At 44.5% G+C, this 24946-nt stretch overlaps 1 protein-coding gene and 1 pseudogene across 23 annotated transcripts in view; both read right to left on the bottom strand.

The window, feature by feature from the left end:
* LOC112259498 overlaps positions 1 to 5888 on the bottom strand; it is a 17406-nt pseudogene extending 11518 nt beyond the window's left edge.
* A 3833-nt stretch (positions 5889 to 9721) lies between these two features.
* The window catches only part of LOC112257364 (alpha-adducin), a 64300-nt gene continuing 49075 nt past the window's right edge, over positions 9722 to 24946 (bottom strand). For 4 of the 23 annotated variants that reach the window (XM_042326512.1, XM_042326515.1, XM_042326513.1 and 1 more), the window contains 6 exons: positions 23275 to 23370; positions 22888 to 22980; positions 16893 to 17049; positions 16253 to 16642; positions 15260 to 15352; positions 9722 to 12038 (listed from right to left, as the gene is read on the bottom strand). In XM_042326512.1, coding sequence (XP_042182446.1) covers positions 11707 to 12038; positions 15260 to 15352; positions 16253 to 16642; positions 16893 to 17049; positions 22888 to 22980; positions 23275 to 23370 — 1161 coding nt within the window. In that variant the 3' untranslated portion in view covers positions 9722 to 11706. Of the gene's footprint in view, positions 12039 to 13029; positions 13046 to 13755; positions 13794 to 15259; positions 15353 to 16252; positions 16643 to 16892; positions 17050 to 17301; positions 17386 to 22521; positions 22540 to 22887; positions 22981 to 23274; positions 23371 to 24946 lie in introns of those variants that run through there. The other 19 variants (XM_042326507.1, XM_042326511.1, XM_042326509.1 and 16 more) reach the window with 13 other exon arrangements.

The following is a 24946-nucleotide window of genomic DNA, read 5'->3' as shown; positions in this document are numbered from 1 at the left end:
CTTTCCTCACCATCTTAAATAAGTATGCCCCATTCAAAAAAAGTAGAACTAAGAACAGTTATAGCCCTTGGTTCACCCCAGAGTTGACTGCTCTTGACCAGCACAAAAACATCCTGTGGCGTTCTGCATCAGCATCGAATAGCCCCCGCGTTATGCAAGTTTTCAGGAAAGTCTGTCACATCCTGACCTTAGTTCCCTTTTTATGTCTCTATTTTGGTTTGGTCAGGGCGTGAGTTGGGGTGGGCATTCTATGTTTTTCATTCTATGTTTTGTTCTGTGTGTTGTATTTCTATGTGTTTGGCCTGGTATGGTTCCCAATCAGAGGCAGCTGTCAGCTATCTACCTACCCCATCACCATACTGGTATTTATTTATTTATTTTGCTCCTTTGCACCCCAGTATCTCTACCTGCACATTCATCTTCTGCCGATCTACCATTCCAGTGTTTAATTGCTATATTGTAATTACTTCGCCACCATGGCCTATTTATTTCCTTAACTTACCTCATTTGCACTCACTGTATATAGACTTTTTGTTTTCTTTTGTTCTACTGTATTATTGACTGTATGTTTTGTTTATTCCATGTGTAACTCTGTGTTGTTGCATGTGTCGAATTGCTACGCTTTATCTTCGCCAGGTCGCAGTTGCAAATGAGAACTTGTTCTCAACTAGCCTACCTGGTTAAATAAAGGTGAAATAAAAAATAAAAAAATCGTTGTCTCCAATTGAGAACCATACTTAGGTAGCCTGTTCCCACCTGTGTTTGTGGGTAGTTGTTTTCTGTTTTGTGTGTATTGCACCTTGCAGAACTGTTCCTTTGCAGAACTGTTCCAGCACAGCCCAGTGCAGCTGGTTCCAACTCTCCGCATTTGCCGGGCTACAGGGGGTATCCAGCCAGGACAGGTTGAGCAGGCTCGTTGCTCGAGACCTCCAGTGCGCCTCCACGGCCCAGTGCATCCGGTGCCTCAGCCAAGGAAGAGGCCGCCTATATGTCTCCTCAGCCTGGTGAGTCCTGTGCCTGCTCCGAGAACCAAGTCTCCCTCCAGTCCGAAGCCGCCAGAGCCGCCCTTCACTCCGGAGCCGCCAGAGCCGCCCTTCACTCCGGAGCCACCAGAGTCGCCCTTCACTCCGGAGCCGCCAGAGTCGCCCTTCACTCCGGAGCCGCCAGAGTCGCCCTTCACTCCGGAGCCGCCACAGTTGCCCTTCACTCCGGAGCCGCCAGAGTCGGCCTTCAATCTGGAGCCGCCAGAGTCGACCTTCACTCCGGAGTCGCCCTTCACTCCGGCGCCGCCAGAGTCTCCCGCCTGTCCGGCGCCGCCAGCGTCTCCCTCCTATTCGGGGCCCGCTGTAAGGGTCCCAGTTCGGGGTCGGCTGCGAGGGTCGCCACTCCAGAGGCGCCACCTAAGTGGGCCAAGACTAAGGTGGAGTGGGGTCTATGTCCCACACCAGAGCCGCCACCGCTGTAGGTTCAGGTTTTACGGCACCTTTGGGGGGGGGGTGTACTGTCATGTCCTGACCTTAGTTCCTGTTTTATGTCTCTATTTTGGTTTGGTCAGGACGTGAGTTGGGGTGGGCATTCTATGCTTTTCATTCTATGTTTTGTTCTGTGTGTTGTATTTCAGAGGCAGCAGTCAATCGTTGTCTCCAATTGAGAACCATACTTAGGTAGCCTGTTCCCACCTGTGTTTGTGGGTAGTTGTTTTCTGTTTTGTGTGTATTGCACCTTGCAGAATTGTTCATTTGTCGTGTTGTTGTTTTTTGTTCAAGTATTCGTATTTATTAAAAGTATTATGAATACTTACCATGCTGCACCTTGGTCCTCTTCTCCTTCTCCCAATGACAATCATTACAGAACTACCCACCACCAAAGGACCAAGCAGCGTGTAATGGACTCCTGGACATGGGAGGAGCACCTTGGTCCTCTTCTCCTTCTCCCGACGACAATCGTTACAAAGTCAGGAACCAATATACTCAGTCAGTTAGGAAAGCTAAGGCTAGCTTTTTCAAACAGAAATTTTCTTCCTGTAGCATTAATTCCAAAACGTTTTAGGACACTGTAAAGTCCATGAGCTGCACTCAGCTGCACTGAGGCTAGGAAACACGATAAATCTACAATAATCGATACTTTCAATAAGCATTTTTCTACGGCTGGCTATGCTTTCCACCTGGCTACCCCTACCCCGGCCAACATCTCAACACCCACCGCAGCAACTTGCCCAAGCCCCCGCCCCCCTCTCCTTCACCCAAATCCAGACAGCTGATGTTCTGAAAGAGCTGCAAAATCTGGATCCCAACAAATCAGCTGGGATGGACAATCTGGACCATCTCTTTCAAAAATTATCTGCCGAAATTGTTGCAACCCCCATTACTAGCCTATTCAACCTCTCTTTCGTATCGACTGAGATGCCCAAAAAAATTGGACCGCTGCCACGGTCATCCCCCTCTTCAAAGGGGAAGACACTTTAGACCCAAACTGTTACAGACCTATATCCATCCTGCCCTGCCTTTCTAAAATCTTCGAAAGTCAAGTTAATAGATCACCGACCATTTTGAATCCCACCGTACCTTCTCTACTATGCGATCTGGTTTCAGAGCTGGTCGTGGGTGCACCTCAGCCACGCTCATGGTCCTAAATGATGTCATAACCGCCATCGATAAAAGACAGTACTGTGCAGCCATCTTCATTGATCTGGCCAAGGATTTCGACTCTGTCAATCACCACATTCTTATCCGCAGACTAAACAGCCTTTGCTTTTCAAATGACTGCTCAAATGTTCACCAACTACTTCTCAGATAGAGTTCAGTGTGTCAAATCGAAGGGCCTGTTGTCCGGATCTCTGGCAGTCTCTTTAACCCTGTGGGTGCCACAGGGTTAAATTCTCGGACCAACTCTTTTCTCTGTATATATCAATGACGTCACTCTTGCTGCTGGTGATTGTCTGATCCAACTCTACGTAGACGACACCATTCTGTATACATCTGGCCCTTCTTTGGACACTGTGCTAACAAACCTCCAAACAAGCTTCAATGCCATACAACTCTCCTCTAAGTGCTTGCTCTTCAACCGATCGCTGCCTGCACCCTCCCGCCCGACTAGCATCCCTACTCTGGACGGTCCTGACCTAGAATATGTGGACAACTACAAATACTGTCGTGGAAATATTTGGTCATATTTCATAAATACCGGAGCATGTGAGTTCAAATATACTTTTTATTACTTTATAATAAAAGCCGAGCTGGAAAACAACTGCCTTCCGGTCTTGGCACAGACTTCTTATACATTTGTCCTCCTTACGTCATACTCATAGTAACTCATCTTAATGGCTCGTCACCTCTGGTATATAGCCACCGTTATCATATTACAATGATCCAAAACATAAAGCAAAATCTACAATGGAATGGTTCAAAAATAAACATATCCAGGTGTTAGAATGGCCAAGTCAAAGTCCAGACCTGAATCCAATCGAGAATCTGTGGAAAGAACTGAAAACTGCTGTTCACAAATGCTCTCCATCCAACCTCACTGAGCTCGAGCTGTTTTGCAAGGAGGAATGGGAAAAGAATTCAGTCTCTCGGTGTGCAAAACTGATAGAGACATACCCCAAGCGACTTACAGTTGTAATCACAGCAAAAGGTGGCGCTACAAAGTATTAACTTAAGGGGGCTGAATAATTTTGCACGCCCAATTTTTCAGTTTTTGATTTGTTAAAAAAGTTTGAAATATCCAATAAATGTCGTTCCACTTCATGATTGTGTCCCACTTGTTGTTGATTCTTCACAAAAAAATACAGTTTTATATCTTTATGTTTGAAGCCTGAAATGTGGCAAAAGGTTGAAAAGTTCAAGGGGGCCGAATACTTTCGCAAGGCACTGTATGTACTGAAAAATTCACAATATCTAGGTGTCTGGTTAGAATGTAAACTCTCCAATCCAAAATTACATCTAGAATTGGCTTCCTATTTCGCAACAAAGCCTCCTTCACTCATGTTTTTTTAATATATTTAACCTTTATTTAACTAGGCGAGTCAGTTAAGAACAAATTCTTATTTTCAATGGCATCCTAGGAACAGTGGGTTAACTGACTTGTTCAGGGGCAGAACGACAGATTGGGACCTTGTCAGCTCGGGGACTCGACCTTGCAACCTTTCGATTACTAGTCCAACGCTCTAACCACTAGGCTACCCTGTTGCCAAACATACCCTCGTAAAACGGACTATCCTACCGATCCTTGACTTTGGCGATGTCATTTACAAAATAGCCTCCAACACTCTACTCAGCAAACTGGATGTAGTCTATCACAGTGCCATCCGTTTTATCAACAAAGCCCCATATACTACCCACCACTGCGACCTGTACGCTCTCGTTGGCTGGCCCTCACTACATATTCGTTGCCAAACCCACTGTCTCCAGGTCATCTATAAGTCTCTGCTAGGTGAAGCCCAGCCTTATCTCAGCTCACTGGTCACCATAGCAACACCCACCCGTAGAACGCGCTCCAGCAGGTATATTTCACTGGTCATCTACCAGGGCCAACACTTCCTGTTGACCCCTTTCCTACTAGTTCTCTGCTGCCAATGACTGGAACAAATTGCAAAAATCACTGAAGCTGGTGTCTTATATCTCCCTCTCTAACTTTAAGCATCAGCTGTCAGAGCAGCTTACTAATCACTGTACCTGTACATAGCCCATCTGGAAATAGCACACCCAACTACCTCATCCCCATATTATTACTTACCCTCTTGCTCTTTTGCACCCAGTATATCTACTTGCACATCATCATATGCACATATATCACTCCAGTGTTAATACTAAAATGTAATTATTTCGCCTCTATGGCCTATTTATTGCCTTACCTCCCTACTCTTCTACATTTGCACACACTGTATATAGATTTTTCTATTGAGTTATTGACTGTACATTTGTTTATGTGTTGTTGTTTTAGTCCCACTGCTTTGCTTTATCTTGGCCAGGTCGTAGTTGTAAATGAGAACTTGTTCTCAACTGGCCTACCTGGTTAAATAAATAAAGGTGAAATAAAACATAAATAAAAAAATACATCTCCTCCACCCCTTATTGCACTCTCCCACCCTGGTCTGCAGCTCCCCACCAATTGTGTGAAGTCTAGGGTCATTGTGTATCTCACCTGAGAGGATTCCTTTCTCATCGGCTTCATCATCAATGTCTACCAAGTCGTTGAGCTTCTCCATCTCGGACAGAGACTGGTCGGTGTGGGTCAACTCCTCCTCATTCAGGCCTGCATGTCCTTCTTCTCCCCCACAACACACATATTTGAGAGGAGCACAGGGTCAGCCAATGTGTAGCCGCTTTTAGCAATGCGGTTGTATTTACATACACTAAGTCAGAGCGAAGGCAGAAGTTAAATAAAATTCAATGTCCAACTTACTGTGCGGTTTTAAATACACCCTCGTTCCTAAAAGCAGCTAGCCAAAGTGCAGCTCTGCTAGAGATAGTTTTGTGATTTATGTAAATCGAGCAGAGAAGAGAACAGAGACGTGTGTCCGCCTGTATCGGATCTTACATGTCTCTCCATTGAAAACCTCTCTCCTCTGGGTCCATGATGGTGTCATATTCACCAAAGCTTCGGTCTATGAACTTATTGGCCTTGTCCTTTGTCTTATATTCATTCAGCAGTGTCTCATTTTTCTCTGGGGGAAGAAATTAGTTGCAAACTGCTCTTGATGTTATTTAGCATCCATCTAGCCTGGTCCCAATATCCGTTTGTGCTGTCAACTCTTATGGACAATCAATGACCATAGGAGTAGGTAAGACAATAAACATATCTAGAACAAGCCTGGATCCATCCACACCAGAATCTGTAACACTTAATGACCCACTACACTCAGTGTAACCATTACGCTGTGTCTTCATTACTACCGCTTTACCTTGTTGATGTCTAGTTGAATCGAAAGGGTACATAAACCCCTTGAATGTACAATTGAAGTCGGAAGTTTACATACACTTAGGTTGGAGTCATTAAAACTCATTTTTCAACCACTCCACACATTTCTTGTTATCAAACTATAGTTTTGGCAAGTCGGTTAGGACATCTACTTTGTGCATGACAAGTAATTTTTACAACAATTGTTTGCAGACAGATTATTTATCTTATAATTCACTGTATCACAATTCCAGTGGGTCAGAAGTTTACATACACTAAGTTGACTGTGTCTTTAAACAGCTTGGAAAATTCCAGAAAATGATGTCATGGCTTTAGAAGCTTCTGATAGGCTAATTGACATCATTTGAGTCAATTGGAGGTGTACCTGTGGATGTATTTCAAGGCCTACCTTCAAAGAAATCATCCAAGATCTCAGATTTTTTGTTGTTGTAGACCTCCACAAGTCTGGTTCATCCTTGGGAGCAATTTCCAAATGCCTGAAGGTACCATGTTCATCTGAACAAACAATAGCACACAAGTATAAACACCATGGGACCACGCAGACGGCATACCGCTCAGGAAGGAGACGTGTTCTGTCTCTTAGCGATGAACGTACTTTGGTGCAAAAAGTGCAATCAATCCCAGAACAACAGCAAATGACCGTGTGAAGATGCTGGAGGAAACAGGTACAAAAATATCTATATTCACAGTAAAAATTAGTCCTATATCGACATAACCTGAAAGGCTGCTCAGCAAGGGAGAAGCCACTTCTCCAAAACTACCATAAAAAAGCCAGACTACGGTTTGCAACTGCACATGGGGACAAAGATCATACTTTTTGGAGAAATGTCCTCTGGTCTGATGAAACAAAAATGGGTTTTGGGAAATGGGACAACAAAGTCAAGGTATTGGAGTGGCCATCACAAAGCCCTGACCTCAATCACATAGAAAATTTGGGGGCAGAACTGAAAAAGCATGTGTGTGCAAGGAGGCCTACAAACCTGACTCAGTTACACCATCTCTGTCAGGAGGAATGGGCCAAAATTCACCCAACTTATTGTGGAAGCTTGTGGAAGGCTACTCGAAACGTCTGACCCAAGTTAAACAATTTAAAGGCAATGCTACCAAATACTAATTGAGTGTATGTAAACGTCTGACCCACTGGGGATGTGATGAAAGAAATCAAATCTGAAATAAATCAATCTCTCTACTATTATTCTGACATTTCACATTCTTAAAATAAAGTGGTGATCCTAACTGACCGAAGACAGGGAATTTTTACTAGGATTAAATGTCAGGAATTGTGAAAAACTGAGTTTAAATGTATTTGGCTAAGGTGTATGTTAACTTCCGACTTCAACTGTATTTTAGAGAATGTCATTATTTGGCTTTGTTTCACGACAGAAACCCAGCATGTACAAGGTCAATGTTTGTAGGAGTGCGACTCCTTGTGATTTGACCTGCTATACAGCACCACCTTGTGTAAACCCTTAACAGTGCACTTACATAGCCAACTAAAAAGAGAGCTTTGGTCTGTAAATAATTAGTTGTGCTAGTATCTTATACTATATAAAACCAGTGGTGGAAAAAGTAGCCAACCTTCACACTTGAGTTAAAGTAAAGATACCTTAATAGAAAATGACTCAAGTTATTGACCCAGTAATTCTACTTGAGAAAGTCAAAGTATTTGGTTTAAAATATACTTAACTATCAAAAGTAAAATTATAAATCATTTCAAATTCCTTATATTAAGCAAACCAGATGGCACCATTGTCTTGTTTTTATTAATTTACGGAAAGCCAGGGGCACACTCCAACACTGACATCATTTACAAACAAAGCATGTCGGTTTAGTGAGTCCTCCAGATCAGAGGCAGTAGGGGTGACCATGGAGGTTTAGTGAGTCCTCCAGATCAGAGGCAGTAGGGGTGACCATGGAGGTTTAGTGAGTCCTCCAGATCAGAGGCAGTAGGGGTGACCATGGAGGTTTAGTGAGTCCTCCAGATCAGAGGCAGTAGGGGTGACCATGGAGGTTTAGTGAGTCCTCCAGATCAGAGGCAGTAGGGGTGACCATGGAGGTTTAGTGAGTCCTCCAGATCAGAGGCAGTAGGGGTGACCATGGAGGTTTAGTGAGTCCTCCAGATCAGAGGCAGTAGGGGTGACCATGGAGGTTTAGTGAGTCCTCCAGATCAGAGGCAGTAGGGATGGCCATGGAGGTTTAGTGAGTCCTCCAGATCAGAGGCAGTAGGGGTGACCATGGAGGTTTAGTGAGTCCCCCAGATCAGAGGCAGTAGGGGTGACCATGGAGGTTTAGTGAGTCCTCCAGATCAGAGGCAGTAGGGGTGACCATGGAGGTTTAGTGAGTCCTCCAGATCAGAGGCAGTAGGGATGACCATGGAGGTTTAGTGAGTCCTCCAGATCAGAGGCAGTGGGGATGATCATGGAGGTTTAGTGAGTCCTCCAGATCAGAGGCAGTAGGGATGACCATGGAGGTTTAGTGAGTCCCCCAGATCAGAGGCAGTAGGGGTGACCATGGAGGTTTAGTGAGTCCCCAGATCAGAGGCAGTAGGGATGACCATGGAGGTTTAGTGAGTCCCCCAGATCAGAGGCAGTGGGGATGACCATGGAGGTTTAGTGAGTCCCCCAGATCAGAGGCAGTAGGGATGACCATGGAGGTTTAGTGAGTCCCCCAGATCAGAGGCAGTGGGGATGACCATGGAGGTTTAGTGAGTCCCCCAGATCAGAGGCAGTAGGGGTGACCATGGAGGTTTAGTGAGTCCCCCAGATCAGAGGCAGTAGGGATGACCATGGAGGTTTAGTGAGTCCCCCAGATCAGAGGCAGTAGGGATGACCATGGAGGTTTAGTGAGTCCCCCAGATCAGAGGCAGTAGGGATGACCATGGAGGTTTAGTGAGTCCCCAGATCAGAGGCAGTAGGGATGACCATGGAGGTTTAGTGAGTCCCCCAGATCAGAGGCAGTGGGGATGACCATGGAGGTTTAGTGAGTCCCCCAGATCAGAGGCAGTAGGGATGACCATGGAGGTTTAGTGAGTCCCCCAGATCAGAGGCAGTGGGGATGACCATGGAGGTTTAGTGAGTCCCCCAGATCAGAGGCAGTAGGGGTGACCATGGAGGTTTAGTGAGTCCTCCAGATCAGAGGCAGTGGGGATGACCATGGAGGTTTAGTGAGTCCCCCAGATCAGAGGCAGTGGGGATGACCATGGAGGTTTAGTGAGTCCTCCAGATCAGAGGCAGTAGGGATGACCATGGAGGTTTAGTGAGTCCCCCAGATCAGAGGCAGTAGGGATGACCATGGAGGTTTAGTGAGTCCCCCAGATCAGAGGCAGTAGGGGTGACCATGGAGGTTTAGTGAGTCCCCCAGATCAGAGGCAGTAGGGATGACCATGGAGGTTTAGTGAGTCCTCCAGATCAGAGGCAGTAGGGGTGACCATGGAGGTTTAGTGAGTCCTCCAGATCAGAGGCAGTAGGGATGACCATGGAGGTTTAGTGAGTCCCCCAGATCAGAGGCAGTAGGGATGACCATGGAGGTTTGGATGATACGTGTGTGAATTGAACTATTTTCCTGTCCTGCTTAGCATTCAAAATGTAATGAGTACTTTTGGGTGTCAAGGAAAATGTATGGAGTAAAAAGTACAATATTTTCTTAAGGAATGTAGTTTAGTAAAAGTAGTCAAAAATATAAATAGTAGAGTACAGATACACCCCAAAAAAACAACTTTAGTACTTTAAAGTATTTTTTACACCACTGTATAAAACAAATGTAATTTAAGACAAATATTTAATTGAAATCACACAAAAACAAATTGGTTTTGAAGGAAGGATTTTTATTAATGGTTAAAAAAACAGTTCCATGAAGAAAATGGAGGTGAAGCGATAGATGGGATGATGACACGTTTGTATGGGAAATAGTTCAAAGAATACATTGCTGTGAGTTTAAAACAATTGACCACAAAAATAAAATAAAAATTGCACAACAATTGCAAAGTAATAGTGAGTTACAGTCATAATGGAGAGAGACAGACAATACAAGCTCAAAGCCTTAGTTTCATGCCATGCAGTCCTTCAGGTTCAGGGAACAGGCTAATGTTCTCAGCTTACATCATGTAATATAGCAGGATTATAATAGCCTTGTCCTAGAGCAGTTATTGCAGCCTTGCTAACTCCTTTGGTCATTCTCAAGACTGCACAAACTGATCTGGGATAAGGCTAGATTTTTATAGTGGTCTAAACCAAGCTTAACAGACAAGTGGAATTAATTAATGCCCATCTGCTAGCCAAACATTTTAAAAAGACAAGGTGTAAGATCGCTAGTCTGGTCCCAGAACTGTTTGTGTCGTCTTGCCAACTCCTATCGTCCCAGTTTGGCATGACAGCACAAACAGATCTGGGGCAGAAGGTTTTGTTGGGACCAGGCTGTAAGATCTCACCAACTAGATTGGTTACTGTACTATATCTCCATAGGGTCTTGAGTGCAACTTGAAAGCGAGATGTTTTCTTGAGACAGTCTTTTCATTTCAGAGGGGTTTCACAGGATAGTCCATTGAGGTGTGGTCACTGGTTATGCATGCAGCGTTAAAATAGTGAAATGGTGCCTTAAAGCAACGATATTCCTACATTCCATATACCCACTATTAGCCTGAATCCAGATGGAATGGTTTCGTTTCACCCTGTTTGGATCCACGCAAGCCTACGGTTCTCTAAAAGCAAATGGTAAAATAACAGTGAGTTCCAGGCAGTGTTATATTGTAATTGAGGTGTTTCAGTTCACAGTGCTCTCACAGCAAGTGAAAATGACTCAATTTGTTTTGTTGTTGTTGAGAATAACAAAAGATGACGATATCATTAACCATACAAAATCTGTGTTCCCTCTTGTAACTGTAGCCATATGTTGTCCTCTTATGTTCCATTAGTCTTTCCTGTGATTGGAGTGATTAGGTTAGGAAGGAGGGGAGAGCTAAAGCAAGCCAAGGATACAGGATTATACAACAACAAAACCTTCTGCCCTAGTTCCTACACATTCCCGCCTGTGTAGACCGGTGCAATACCAGCAGTCTCACCAGGTACCACCAAACCCTGGTTGATAGAGGTGGTGACTGATATTCTCAACATGATTTGAGGTCTTACGGGGTCGCAGGACATGATGAGTCACACAATGCATCTGTATAAACAGTAGTGTTTTACCATGGCCATCCGGCCCTTTCCCCTTTCATATACACCCACCGTGATACTGCAGAGAGGAAAACCTGCTCTTGTACCCAATGCTGTTTGAGTGAACAGATGTAATGCTAATATTAGACATCAGAAATTAGCACCGTGCAGTTGATAGTTTTTAAATCTGGAATCAGATTCCACCAGTTTAATTATATGACAGTTCAAGCGTCTTTGCTTTTACCCTCCTTGTTTTTTTTTTTTTTTAAAGACACTGATATAATTAGATACAATCCCAATACATTCTAGTGGTTAAATCAGGTTTTAGTAAAACACATTGTTTTAAACAAATAAAAAAGGGGAAATAATAATCTACTGCTCACTTAAAGTAGCGAGTCTAAATATACACGCAGCTGCACTGAACCAGACCGGATGCACACAGTCATTCACCACAGAGCGACCGTTTTTAAAACATCATAAGCAATTGACCCTTTTTTTTAATATATATATAAAATTGGCACACTAGGAGGTGAACAGAGTTATAAAGCCAGACAAATAATACTAAGCACGTAGGGTCAAAGGTTGTGGCTCGCTCAAGGGGAAGCGAAGGGTTACAAAGCGTAAGAGGGGAGGGTCAGGTCTAGGGTTCCTTTGATTTTCCTTCCTGTTCTTCAGTCTTCTTCTTGTTTTTCTTGAGGAAGGAAGGAGTGCGGAACTTCTTCTTCTTCTTGGAAGGCGATTTGCTGGGGGATTCATCGCCGTCCTGTTCGCAGTCTTGGTCTCCGGCAGCATCAGCAGGCTCCTCTCCCACGGCGGTGGGCTGTTCGGTGGCAGCGGGAGTGGCAGGATCTTCGGCAGGGAGGGCGGGGACTGGGGCGTCAGAGGGTTCATCGTCTGGGGTCAGGTCAGGGAGGGTCTGTCTCAGTGTAGCCTGATCACTCTCATCCTTATAGGTGTGCTCCAGCTGAGAATCTGTGAAGAGGGGGAGGAAATGGTTCATCTGCAGGGCCTGCAAAGCGGCTGCAATGCAGACAAAACTACCCTTTTCAAAGCTAATAAGAGATGTAGCTATTAACAGATCACTTTACTCTCACTTGGGAGGAGTGATATCTCTAATTTTCTTCTGCAATCATTTAGTCTTTGTTCCATAGTTCAACTCGCGGAGAACACAGAACTAAAGGCCTGTAGCACTACATCATCCATGAAAACTGACAGGCTACAGTACTTCTGCAGATCAGAATCTTTAGGCACCAATCAAACAGCATGCTCCTCAGCCGAGGCATGCCTATACATAGTACAACACTAGCCATCTCCACCGACTAGCTTTACATTGACGACTCAGACAAGTACAACACTAGATCATTCCACAAAGCCAAGCCCAACAATGATTCAATGCTCAAAAAAATATATATTCAAACGTTTTAAATTTTTTTTTTTTTTTTTAAATGTCCTTTCCAGCAACTATTGTGGACATGTATCCAGGCCAGCACAGTACAGCTTGGCTCAGTAGTGTGAAAAGGGTCCAGTAAGACCATATTCATGTGCTCCAAGTATTTAATCATTGATTTATTCAGATACACATGTATATTCAGTGCTGAGGGATCTTGTAGTGTTAACTAGCTCCTCGCTAATATCCATCGGTACAGTGCATTGACTTCATGCTGCTGTAGAACCATTGTGCAGCGTCAGCAGTTGGTCTCTAATTGTGACCGTGTACACAACAAACCAGACAACGTGCTCAGTTTCCAACTGGTATTACTGATCTATTGATATCAACATTAGACTAATTATCCACAGAAGTGTTGAAGCTCCTCAGAACGTAGTCAAAGATAAAGCATAACACAAAGCACTGAGGAAAACAGCTGTTTATCACCTTTACCACTAAGCCAACAGCAAGCTTCACACTTAGCAAAGCGACAAAAGCATTTATTCTACTACAGCCAAATACATGAACGCTGTATACCTGAGATTGGACTCATCTGGAAAAGAAATATAACATTCAATACATTTAAAACAAAACAAAAACTACATACATTACCCATTTCATGTGACTCGTAATGCAGGAACGTAGGGATTTAATATAGATTTATTATAAGATGTTTGCATGTAATACTCAAAAGGTTAAAGTTAACAATAGGTCAACTCCGGGAAGGAATAGAAACCTAAAACGAGATGTGTTTGCTGGGTCTATCTCAGATCTCTCCACTGTCACAGACCATAAACTGTATGGGAATAAGGCCATAGAGGATGGGTGTCTAACCTTTCTGAGTGGTGTTCAGTTCAAACAGGAGAGAAACCTATCCATCCTATGAGTCACCATATGAATCATAATCTGATAATGATCTCTACGTATTGTTTTGAGATTTTGCACTATGAAGAAAAGCCTGAGAGCAGAGGCCGCCATTTTGTCTTTTGTACATCAATCTCATAATTTGTTAAATCTTTTACGACAGGGAGGACCTCTGAATTGGCACCTGGCAACAAAAGGAAATAAGAATGAAAAGAACAGGAAGCCAAGGACCATAGTGAGGAGGAATAGATACTCAACCCGAGTGGATGGGTTTGGGCCACGGAGAAGGAGAACGAGAGAGAGGAAGACGAGTCGGAAAAGTGAAGCCATGCAAGGAGCGGAGGGGTTCATGGTTTGATCACAAGCCATGAGGGTGGAGGTGGCTGGAACAGTACGTACTTACTATGGCAACAGGTACTCTTTAGCATTCCCATCTCCTGATAGTAACGCAGCCACAAAAAAGAAGAAGAAGCACAGGTAGAAACACACGTCTATAGATGCAGGTCAATCACAGCCACCACAGTGTTAAAATTATAACATCAAAATGAAAATAGGAGAAACACCAGGAGAAATTAAATTTAAAAAAAAAGAATGGCGACAAGCCATTCTTCGAGGACTCCAAAAGATGGAGAATGGAGAAGTGAACAGGGATTGGAAGTAGCGTAAACACGTGTTACAGTCTTGTAAAACCATCGTTGATTAGATTACACCAGTAAATGGCCTAGTAAAGAGAGAACAGTTTGTCCATGGTTTATACTGGGAGAGCACAGCCTGACTTGTGAATGTCAGGGGATAACCATGTCCCTCACAGGGCCCCATAGATCTTGATGCATTCCTTCTTGTATAAGCCATGGCAAGTGTCTGAGAAACTGTACTTTATGGTTTTAGAACCAGTAGTCTCATTATACTAGACATTCTCCTGCCATATGGGTTTAGAACCAGTAATGTCACTATATTGGGCAATCTCCTGCCATATGGGTTTAGAACCAGTAATGTCACTATATTGGGCATTCTCCTGCCATATGGGTTTAGAACCAGTAATGTCACTATATTGGACATTCTCCTGCCATATGGGTTTAGAACCAGTAATGTCACTATATTGGACATTCTCCTGCCATATGGGTTTAGAACCAGTAATGTCACTATATTGGACATTCTCCTGCCATATGGGTTTAGAACCAGTAATGTCACTATATTGGACATTCTCCTGCCATATGGGTTTAGAACCAGTAATGTCACTATATTGGACATTCTCCTGCCATATGGGTTTAGAACCAGTAATGTCACTATATTGGACATTCTCCTGCCATATGGGTTTAGAACCAGTAATGTCACTATATTGGACATTCTCTTGCCATCGTTAAAAGGTGTAATCCAACCGTAATAAAAGACCAAGAGGGATAAATATAATATAAAACAAAATGTTTTCTTAAAATATCATAACCAACTTCAATCTTAATCTCACGTAAGAAAGACAAATCACCCAGCTGTCTAAAAGTTATGGCTCTTTGGTATAGTACCCATTTGTAGAAATCTACTGATCTTGAGGAATCATAATCTAAGAGGATATTCCTTGGAATGAAAATGTCATAATCCTCCATCTGAATTCCACTGAACATCACCTGACCTTACAGTTGGTTTGTTTCCCATACAATCCAATTCACCCCCCTACCGACCTCAATTAGCCTCAAACCTCTTGGCCTGTTATTACACATTCAACATCACATTCAACAGCACCTACAGTTACAATGTTAAAGACATCAAAGGAAGACATAGAAAGGAAGCCCAGTCCCAGCATTTCTTGTTGTTGACCCTTGACCCTGAATGTTGTCACTCAATAGTCACCCAGATGAAGCCATGCTGAAATGTTGTGCTTGTTGCCGGGCAGACTAGGCCAACTAACCTTCCTCTGCTCTGACAGGGGTGCTGGGTGGTGTGCGGGTCGGACTCTGACCCTTAACCTCTTCCTCAGGCTCTGGTAACGCATCTGAGGAGTCTGGGGGAGGAAATTAAATCAAACTTTATTTAAAAGTCCATTTCACAAATGAAATAGTTTGTCAAGAGGTTAGATTAGAGCAATGAAATTATGGATTTTTCAAGATTGTCAATAACTGATTTCATTTTTTAAATTTTTTAAAACACACATCACCTTTAAACCACCACATACAGTAAATGAAAATAGCACAGTCAGAAAACAGCAGAGGAAAACACAGGTATTGATTATTATTAGAGGATAGACAGTCACACACTGAGGAAGTAACAAAGCCCCCAGACCCATGTAAGTCCACCGTCGTCCCAGAGAAGGAACCGCTTCCATTGGAGACACTAGATGATTAGTAGTAAACATTTACACACCAACCCCAAAAAGGACCACAGGTCCGTGTTAGGAAGAGGAGGAGGATGTTGGAGGAAGAGTCTCTTTCCCAGGAGTGATTGATGAGAGGGGTCATTCATGTTCATTTGGGAAGGCTTCCTTGGAGAACCACAACCAGCATTAGGATTCCATTGGTTAAACAGAGATCAGTCAAATCAGATGGTAGGGGAGGGTTGCAAAATTCTGGAAACTTATCCCAAAATTCCCAGGTTTTCCAGAAATACTGGTTGAATGATTCCCAGTTGGAGGATTCCCTCCCCGCTGATTCCCTTTTGATTACGGGAAAACTCCAACTGGGATTTATGGAAAACCTGGACCTTTTGCAACCTGAACCAGGAGGAAGGTGGATAGGCAGAAGACAGACGGGTATGGGGGAATTGGGGATTGGGGGCCTAGTAGTGGGCAGGACAGGAGCAGGATTAACCTCAGAGAGAGAGAGAGAAGGGACAGGGACTCCAGTCAAAGGTCAGAGTTCAGGACGGAGCGCACGAGGGCAGGCCAGAGTCAGTCTGCAGTCAGTACCTGGAACCTCAGTGAGGGCAGGCAGCTCTGTGTTGGTGGTGCTGAGAGCCTTCAGCACGGCACAGTGAAACTCCTTGTGAGGAGACTCTGAGGGGGACTCTTCCCCGTAGCCCCCAGTCCCCGACCCCGTGGACGTCCCTGGGCTCCCCTGACTGCCCCCTGACCCAGTCAGAATGTCTCGGCTGGGGAGAGAGGAGGAGGGAGAGGCAGCCTTGGAGGAGGCTGTGGGGGTAGGCTCAGAAACCCCAGGGATGACCAGTCCAACTCCAGCTCCCTGTTCTGGGATACAGAGGGGCTTTGGCAGCAGTGGGGGCTTCTGTGGTGAGGTAGAGGGGGACAGGCCCTCTCCAGGCCCAGCTGAAGAGAGCTGGAAGGACTCTTCACCCTGTACTGGATGAATGATGCAACAACAGTTTCTCTCCATGTCGCCCTGCTTGGTGACGGGTCGTGGGTTCTGGGAACTTTGTGGAGAACTACATCAGACCCCACCGATTTATTGTGATTCTGAATCTTTGCTGTTGTGTCTTGCTACTGCTACTACAAATTAAATGGAGAAAATAGGGTATAAAATGGTGAAAACACTGCAGTTGGTTATTTTAGGTCAAACGTGCCCTAAGAGCAGAACGGTGGCAGGTCTTACCATCGGGTCCTTTCTGTTTGAGTTCCACCTCTTTGCGGTAATCCTCCAGCTCCTGGTCATACTGCTTATTGAAGGGGTTAGGGCCTTTCTTGTTGATGATGACACGTGGCTGGTACTCCTTCTCTATGATGGCCTTAGAAGCTGTCACTAGCTCCCCCTAGAGGTACAGACAGGGAGGGACACAAGACAAATTCTTGCTTAAAAACAGGCCTGTTGTGCGTCCCAAAATTAAATCTTAGCATCGATTTGAAATTGTGACAACACTGACATTTTCGAAATAAGTTGATACTAGTATGGAGCATTTCAAAGCAGTTCGAGTCTGGACAATAGGGTCTATTCATGAAATCACACAGAGTAGCATCAGAGAGGTGAGAGGTCATGTGAGAGGTCATGGATGGTCAGGAAGTACCTTTCTAAAAGACTTAGCAGGGCTATTGGCCTCTGACAGATCGAGGTCGGCAATAGTGTCCGTACAGTCAGACAGAGGGGCGTCCTGTAATAGTAAACTGAGTGAGGGGGGCATAACCCAGCCCGAGCACACACGCACGTTCATAGAACACACACACACACACAGAACGCACACACACACAGACACACACGAACACACACACACACACACACAGAACACACACACAGAACACACACACAGAACACACACACACACACACACCAGGGTTTCCGTTAGCCAGTAATTGCTGGCATTTGGCAGAAATAAATACAAAATAAAGCCAATAAATACAATTGTTGCCGGCCAAATTGACCGAGAGAAACACAACGATAGGCAGGCCATCAGCGCGTCACAATGTGAGCTGTATATATGTTTTTAAACCATACTTAATTGTTTGAAACCTGAATATTTGACTTCATATTATGAGGCATTGTTTGAAAATCCGACCAGAGTCGATTCTGTTAAAGACTTCATAGGCGGCGTGTGAGTTTCATTTCTACTGATCTGGGTGCTAGTTATGATTTTCATATTCGCATTTTCATGGAACAGTTACATTTCGTTATTATTATTTTTTTACCCTTTATTTAACTAGGCAAGTCCGTTAAGAACAAATTCTTATTTACAATGACAGCCTACTGGGGAACAGTGGGTTAACTGCCTGTTCAGGGGCAGAACGACAGATTTTTACCTTGTCAGCTCAGGGATTCAATCCAGCAAACTCTCGGTTACTGGCCCAACGCTCTAACCACTAGGCTACCTGCCACCCCATAATAACGTTCTCATTTCTCAAAATCACTGTTGCGTGGTTAAATCATACAAATCTGAATTAAAATATACAAATACCAATTAAACTAATGCGAGAGCATCAGCTGATACACCGTGATCACTGGCCTCTGCCATATGGACACACTGATACACCGTGTGATCACTGGCCTCTGCCATACACACACTGTGATCACTGGCCTCTGGACCACCGTGTGATCACTGGCCTCTGCCACACACTGATACACCGTGTGATCACTGGCCTCTGCCATACGGACACACTGATACACCGTGTCACTGGCCTCTGCCATCACTGGCCACTCTGCCATACGGACACACTGATACACCGTGTGATCACTGGCCTCTGCCATACGGACCACTGATACACCGGATCACTGGCCTCTGCCACGGACACACTGATACACCGTGTGATCACTGGCCTCTGCCATACGGACACACTGATACACTGACATACGGACACACTGTGATCACTGGCCTCTGCCATACGGACACACTGATACACCGTGTGATCACTGGCCTCTGCCATACGGACACACTGATACACCGTGTGATCACTGGCCTCTGCCATACGGACACACTGATACACCGTGTGATCACTGGCCTCTGCCATACGGACACACTGATACACCGTGTGATCACTGGCCTCTGCCATACGGACACACTGATACACCGTGATCACTGGCCTCTGCCATATGGACACACAGTGTGATCACTGGCCTCTGCCATATGGACACACAGTGTGATCACTGGCCTCTGCCATACGGACACACAGTGTGATCACTGGCCTCTGCCATACGGACACACAGTGTGATCACTGGCCTCTGCCATATGGACACACAGTGTGATCACTGGCCTCTGCCATACGGACACACAGTGTGATCACTGGCCTCTGCCATACGGACACACAGTGATCACTGGCAACTGACATACGGACACACTGATACACCGTGATCACTGGCCTCTGCCATACGGACACAGTGTGATCACTGGCCTCTGCCATACGGACACACAGTGATCACTGGCCTCTGCCATACGGACACACTGGATCACTGGCCTCTGCCATATGGACACATACACCGTGATCACTGGCCTCTGCCATATGGACACACTGATACACCGTGATCACTGGCCTCTCCATATGGACACACTGATACACATCACTGGCCTCTGCCACACACTGATACACCGTGATCACTGGCCTCTGCCATATGGACACACTCACTGGCCTCTGCCATATGGACACACTGATACACCGTGATCACTGGCCTCTGCCATATGGACACACTGATACACCGTGATCACTGGCCTGATACACCGTGATCACTGGCCATATGGACACACTGATACACCGTGATCACTGGCCTCTGCCATATGGACACACTGATACACCGTGATCACTGGCCTCTGCCATATCACTGGCCTCTGCCATATGGACACACTGTGATCACTGGCCTCTGCCATACGGACACACTGATACACCGTGATCACTGGCCTCTGCCATAAGGACACACTGATACACCGTGATCACTGGCCTCTGCCATATGGACACACTGATACACCGTGATCACTGGCCTCTGCCATATGGACACACTGATACACCGTGATCACTGGCCTCTGCCATATGGACACACTGATACACCGTGTGATCACTGGCCTAAGCGAGTGCATGGAACTCAATGTCCAATACAGCCGTTGACCTTGATCAACCAGGTAAAAATACATAAAGCCGACAAATAAAAACATAAATAATGAAAATTCTGGTTCTTTCAAATCCCAGTCATCTCTCTACTCATCTCTCTACTCAGCCTGTCTGCCTCCCTTTCTATCGGTCTTGACTTGAGCTACAGCTAGTGAAGTGCAACATTGTATCTAATCAATCAACTGGATCAGTCCTGAAGCTCTCTAGCAAACTTGCAAGATTGTATCAACTATTCTATTCCAGGCACTCAGAATTTCCCACTCCAGTGAGCTCAGGACAGAAAGCCGTTTTTACGCAAGGGAAAGGTATTTTAAAGCGTTTCCACTGGACACTGCCCCCCCCCCCGTCTCAGGCTGGTAAGTTGGTGGTTGAAGATACCCCTCTAGTGGTGTAGGGGCTGTGCTTTGGCAAAGTGGGTGGGGTTATATCCTTCCTGTTTGGCCCTGTCCGGGGTTATCATCGGATGGGACCACAGTGTCTCCTGACCCCTCCTGTCTCAGCCTCCAGTATTTATGCTGCAGTAGTTTGTGTCGGGGGGCTAGGGTCAGTTTGTTATATCTGGAGTACTTCTGTCTTATCCTGTGTCCTGTGTGAATTTAAGTATGCTCTCTCTAATTCTCTCTCTCTCTCTCAGAGGACCTGAGACCTAGGACCATGCCTCAGGACTACCTGGCATCAAATCAAAATCAAATCAAATTTTATTTGTCACATACACATGGTTAGCAGATGTTAATGCGAGTGTAGCGAAATGCTTGTGCTTCTAGTTCCGACAATGCAGTAATAACGAACAAGTAATCTAACTAACAATTCCAAAAAAACTACTGTCTTATACACAGTGTAAGGGGATAAAGAATATGTACATAAGGATATATGAATGAGTGATGGTACAGAGCAGCATAGGCAAGATACAGTAGATGATATCGAGTACAGTATATACATATGAGATGAGTATGTAAACCAAGTGGCATAGTTAAAGTGGCTAGTGATACATGTATTACATAAGGATGCAGTCGATGATATAGAGTACAGTATCTACGTATGCATATGAGATGAATAATGTAGGGTAAGTAACATTATATAAGGTAGCATTGTTTAAAGTGGCTAGTGATATATTTACATCATTTCCCAGAAGACAGCCGAATGGATTCATTCTAGAGATAGCCTATAGGTGCGACTATTTTCGCCACACACCACTCCTCATCCTCGTCTCAACATTTTAAAATGATACTCCAGACACATTGTCTTCACATATTTGAGATGTTTTTCCGCTGACAGCTGCAACTCAATAATCATTTAGGCCTTTTGTCACGCGCGGCCTATGGAAGACTTCCTGATGCGACATTCCTCTCCTGTTCTATTGGTTTTCATATCAACTTTCTTTCGTTGTGCAGAAGCCAAAAGGAACAATCCTAGTCATATTAGCAACCCATGCTAGTTGTTGTATCTTTAGATTCACCCTCTTTCTAAATTTCAAACAGGGATTGTCATCTGTCCTATACCGATCATATCAAATGCGCTGTTTAAAATGGTGTTTTGCCCCAATTTGCATTTTGGTAAATGTTTGAAAATGGAGGTTTTATTGGCTGCTTCATTACAGGAGTTGCATGTTTTGTTAAGATGAATTACCATAATCTAAATGTGATTTCTGTCATTCTGAGCATCGTGGAATTTAAGCTCTAATAGGTTACACACCCAATACGTGGGTCTGGTGAATTTCTTTCAATTAAAATGTTCCCGGTCACGTTGTCCAGCGCCACATTTTCCTAACAGAAACCCTGCCGTACACACACACACACCATACAGTACACACACACACACACCATACAGTACACACACACCATACAGTACACACACGTCCATACAGTACACACACACACACACATACAGTACACACACACATACAGTACACACACACACACATACAGTACACACACACACACATACAGTACACACACACACACACAGTACACACACACATACAGTACACACACACCATACAGTACACACACACCATACAGTACACACACACCATACAGTACACACACGACCATACAGTACACACACGACCATACAGTACACACACACACACACACACACATGCAGAGTTTGTTTCAGTGAGGAAAATGGGGCAGTCAAGCATGATAATGGTAAGAAAGATGCCAGGCCCATGCATTGCAAGACCACACTTCACATAGAAGTGTGAATGTACTGAAAACACAAACCGAGTGCAATGCATAAGACAGTATATTTAAATCATATCTCTGAAATGACGCTACCAACAGTTACAGCTAAACAGTGAAGAAACAATTCAGAGACAACCAGCAGTTATTGTTCGATTCAGGTAACAATAAAGGTCCTAAGGTTTAGAACATAAACACTCCAACAATGGCCTCTGCAATCTCCTCAAAAACTAATTCTCTCATAGAGAGAAATAAGCGTGTAAGTTAACACAATTTGACTAACAGCAAATGAGTGGGATCCAACCAAGGTCAGATAATGAACAGGACCTCAGAGGGTAAACCAACAACATGCAAACTCAACTCTGAAGTCATGTTAGCAATCTGACAGACCTGAAGGCTAACGGCATGTTGGGGCTAGCCAACAAAAGGAGGCGGCAAACCCAAATCAACCAAAGGAGATGAACACAACGCGGCCTGTGACGCAGCATGAGGTTTACCTCTAACCGCCATGTTACTTACCTGCCACACTGAACTTCTCTGTGGTCAAAGAATAAGGTAAGTTAAGTTCACTTAAATATCAGCCGGGTGGGGGCGGGGTGGGGGGTCAGGTCAAACTTGGGTTCAAATACTACTCGAAATCATTCAAATACTTCTAGCATTTGCTTTAGTGTGCTTAGAGGGCAGGGTTGCAGTTTTGGAACTATTGTATTTGTTACATTGCACCAGGCAACTCAATCCAGCCCAGTTTAAGAATTTCTAAACGATTTCAAATAGTATTTGAATGCAGGTCTGACTCAGGGTAAGCAGCACACATATTGCCATTTTGCAGGGGTTGCCTGGCTGTGGGGCGTAGTGCAGGAGGGGCGTAGTGCAGGAGGGACTCACCTGGATAAAGGAGCGATCCACCATGCTTCCAGCACACAGCACCTGGGACTCTGGCCCTGCCGTTGTGATGTCCTTCAGGTTCTGCTCTCTGATCTAGAGGACGGTGGTAGTCGACAGACAGAGAGGTTTTGGATACAAAGCCACGGTCAAGACAGAAAAACATCTAGATTCTCTACCCTTCTCCCGAAGTGTGCACTTATACATGACCTCTCATGGATTTATCAATGGTGGAATCTCCCTTTCTAGCAATCCTTACACAAATCCAGTGCTTTTAAATCCATAATGGGGAGTGTGCAAGAGAAATACACACTTCGGGAGTAGGGCAGATGGTCGAGACCAAAGCCATGTTGAAATGACAGCCTACCAACGCCTGTATCAACATCATACCTTGTTCCTCATCTCCAGCACCTCCTTGGGGTTTGTGTTGAGCGGGACAAACTGATTGGCCACTGCAGCCTGTCGCATTCCTTCCTCATTTGTCCACTGTAATCACCATAGCAACAATTAAAATAAACAAAATGAGGCAGCCAAAATAACATGAAAAAAAAGCAAACAAAATCTAGAAATATACAGACTATGCAGGCTTTAAAGAATTATAATAAATAGGTCATGCTTTTCAAACAGAAATAATGGAGGAGAAGGTACAAATGATTCTGTGAAGGAGTTCTATATATATTACACCTGGAGGCAGTGAACCAATGATGATGCACCTTTTGTCAAGATGGCTCGCTGTTACAACAGTTCTAGTCAGTGCTTTTCAGTATCAAGTTACCCTATCCCATTACCTAAAGGCCAAGCATCTGACCCTTTCTTATTGACTTGATGGAAATGAGTAGGTCCTCCTACATTACTCGAAGACGCACCATCATCATCATCATTGATACTCTTGCGGTTAGATTTCAATAACAGATACAAATGACAACAAAAACACACAAAAGAGCAACTGAAGGCATCACAAGATGACGAGAGACTGTGGAAGAGGGAGGGGTGAAGAAGTGGAGGGGTGAGGTGGTGGAGGGGTGAGGACGTGGAGGGGTGAGGCAGGGGGTGAGGACGTGGAGGGGTGAGGCAGGGGGTGAGGACGTGGAGGGGTGAGGCAGGGGGTGAGGACGTGGAGGGGTGAGGACGTAGAGGGGTGAGGAGATGGTGCTGGCTTACAGTACAGTAGAAGCTATGTGGACCAGCGAGACAGTGGCAGTTGGGTGAGGCGTGAGCATCACCAAGTCATTTCCCAGGCTAACGTAACGTACAGTAATAGTAACAGGACAACAGGGATAAAGAGAGAAACACAACGACAGACGAGACACTCGTCCACCACTGACTGACTGAAAAACTAATTGGAGAAAAATCAAAAATACACACCCCCCCCCCTCCCCAAAAAATAATTGCACGATATACAAGTTAAAGGGTCTTTAGTTTACGTTTAGATATAAAGGGATGCCCTGGCTTCTATGGTATTTTCATCTACTACTGACATGTTTTATATGACAGAAGTAGAGAACAACTAAGAAGAAATACTCTGGAGCTGTCATTTTTGGAAGGTAATGAACAGGACTGTTTCTGGAGTTCTTGACAGAGTTGTTTAAACCTGAACATAGGTAATGCTCAGCCCGAGACAGAGGAAAAAATAAATAAAATAGGAGACCTTTCTTTAACAGATATGATTGAATGAGCAACAAGTAAATCTAACTTAAGCCTCCATGCACATCAGTGCTCTTTCAGAAAAGTTACTCTGTATTTTTCCTTGGAGAGGCATGAGCTATGGGTTCTTTTCTGCTGAGGAAATGTTTCGGCTGAGCTGTATAAAAGCAGTTAGGTGCAAAATCAAAAAAACTAGATGAGGTAGAGGCAAAGGGTACCTGCATGGTTTGTAGCTAGGATAGGAACATGGGATGGACATGTAAACATGATATACTCACTGAATATGTACTGAGTCTCACAACAACACTTTCTCCTACTTTCCCAGAGGAGATAATCGTTTCAGAAGTTAGACCGGTCAAATTTCCTTTTCTTTTTTCACCCACTATACAAGTCCTCTCATGCATAGGAACACTTCAGG

Source organism: Oncorhynchus tshawytscha, linkage group LG09 (assembly GCF_018296145.1).
Source record: "Oncorhynchus tshawytscha isolate Ot180627B linkage group LG09, Otsh_v2.0, whole genome shotgun sequence".
NCBI lineage: Eukaryota > Metazoa > Chordata > Actinopteri > Salmoniformes > Salmonidae > Oncorhynchus > Oncorhynchus tshawytscha.
Note: the sequence above shows the minus strand (reverse complement) of the source record. Positions and strands in the feature narration are given on the sequence as shown.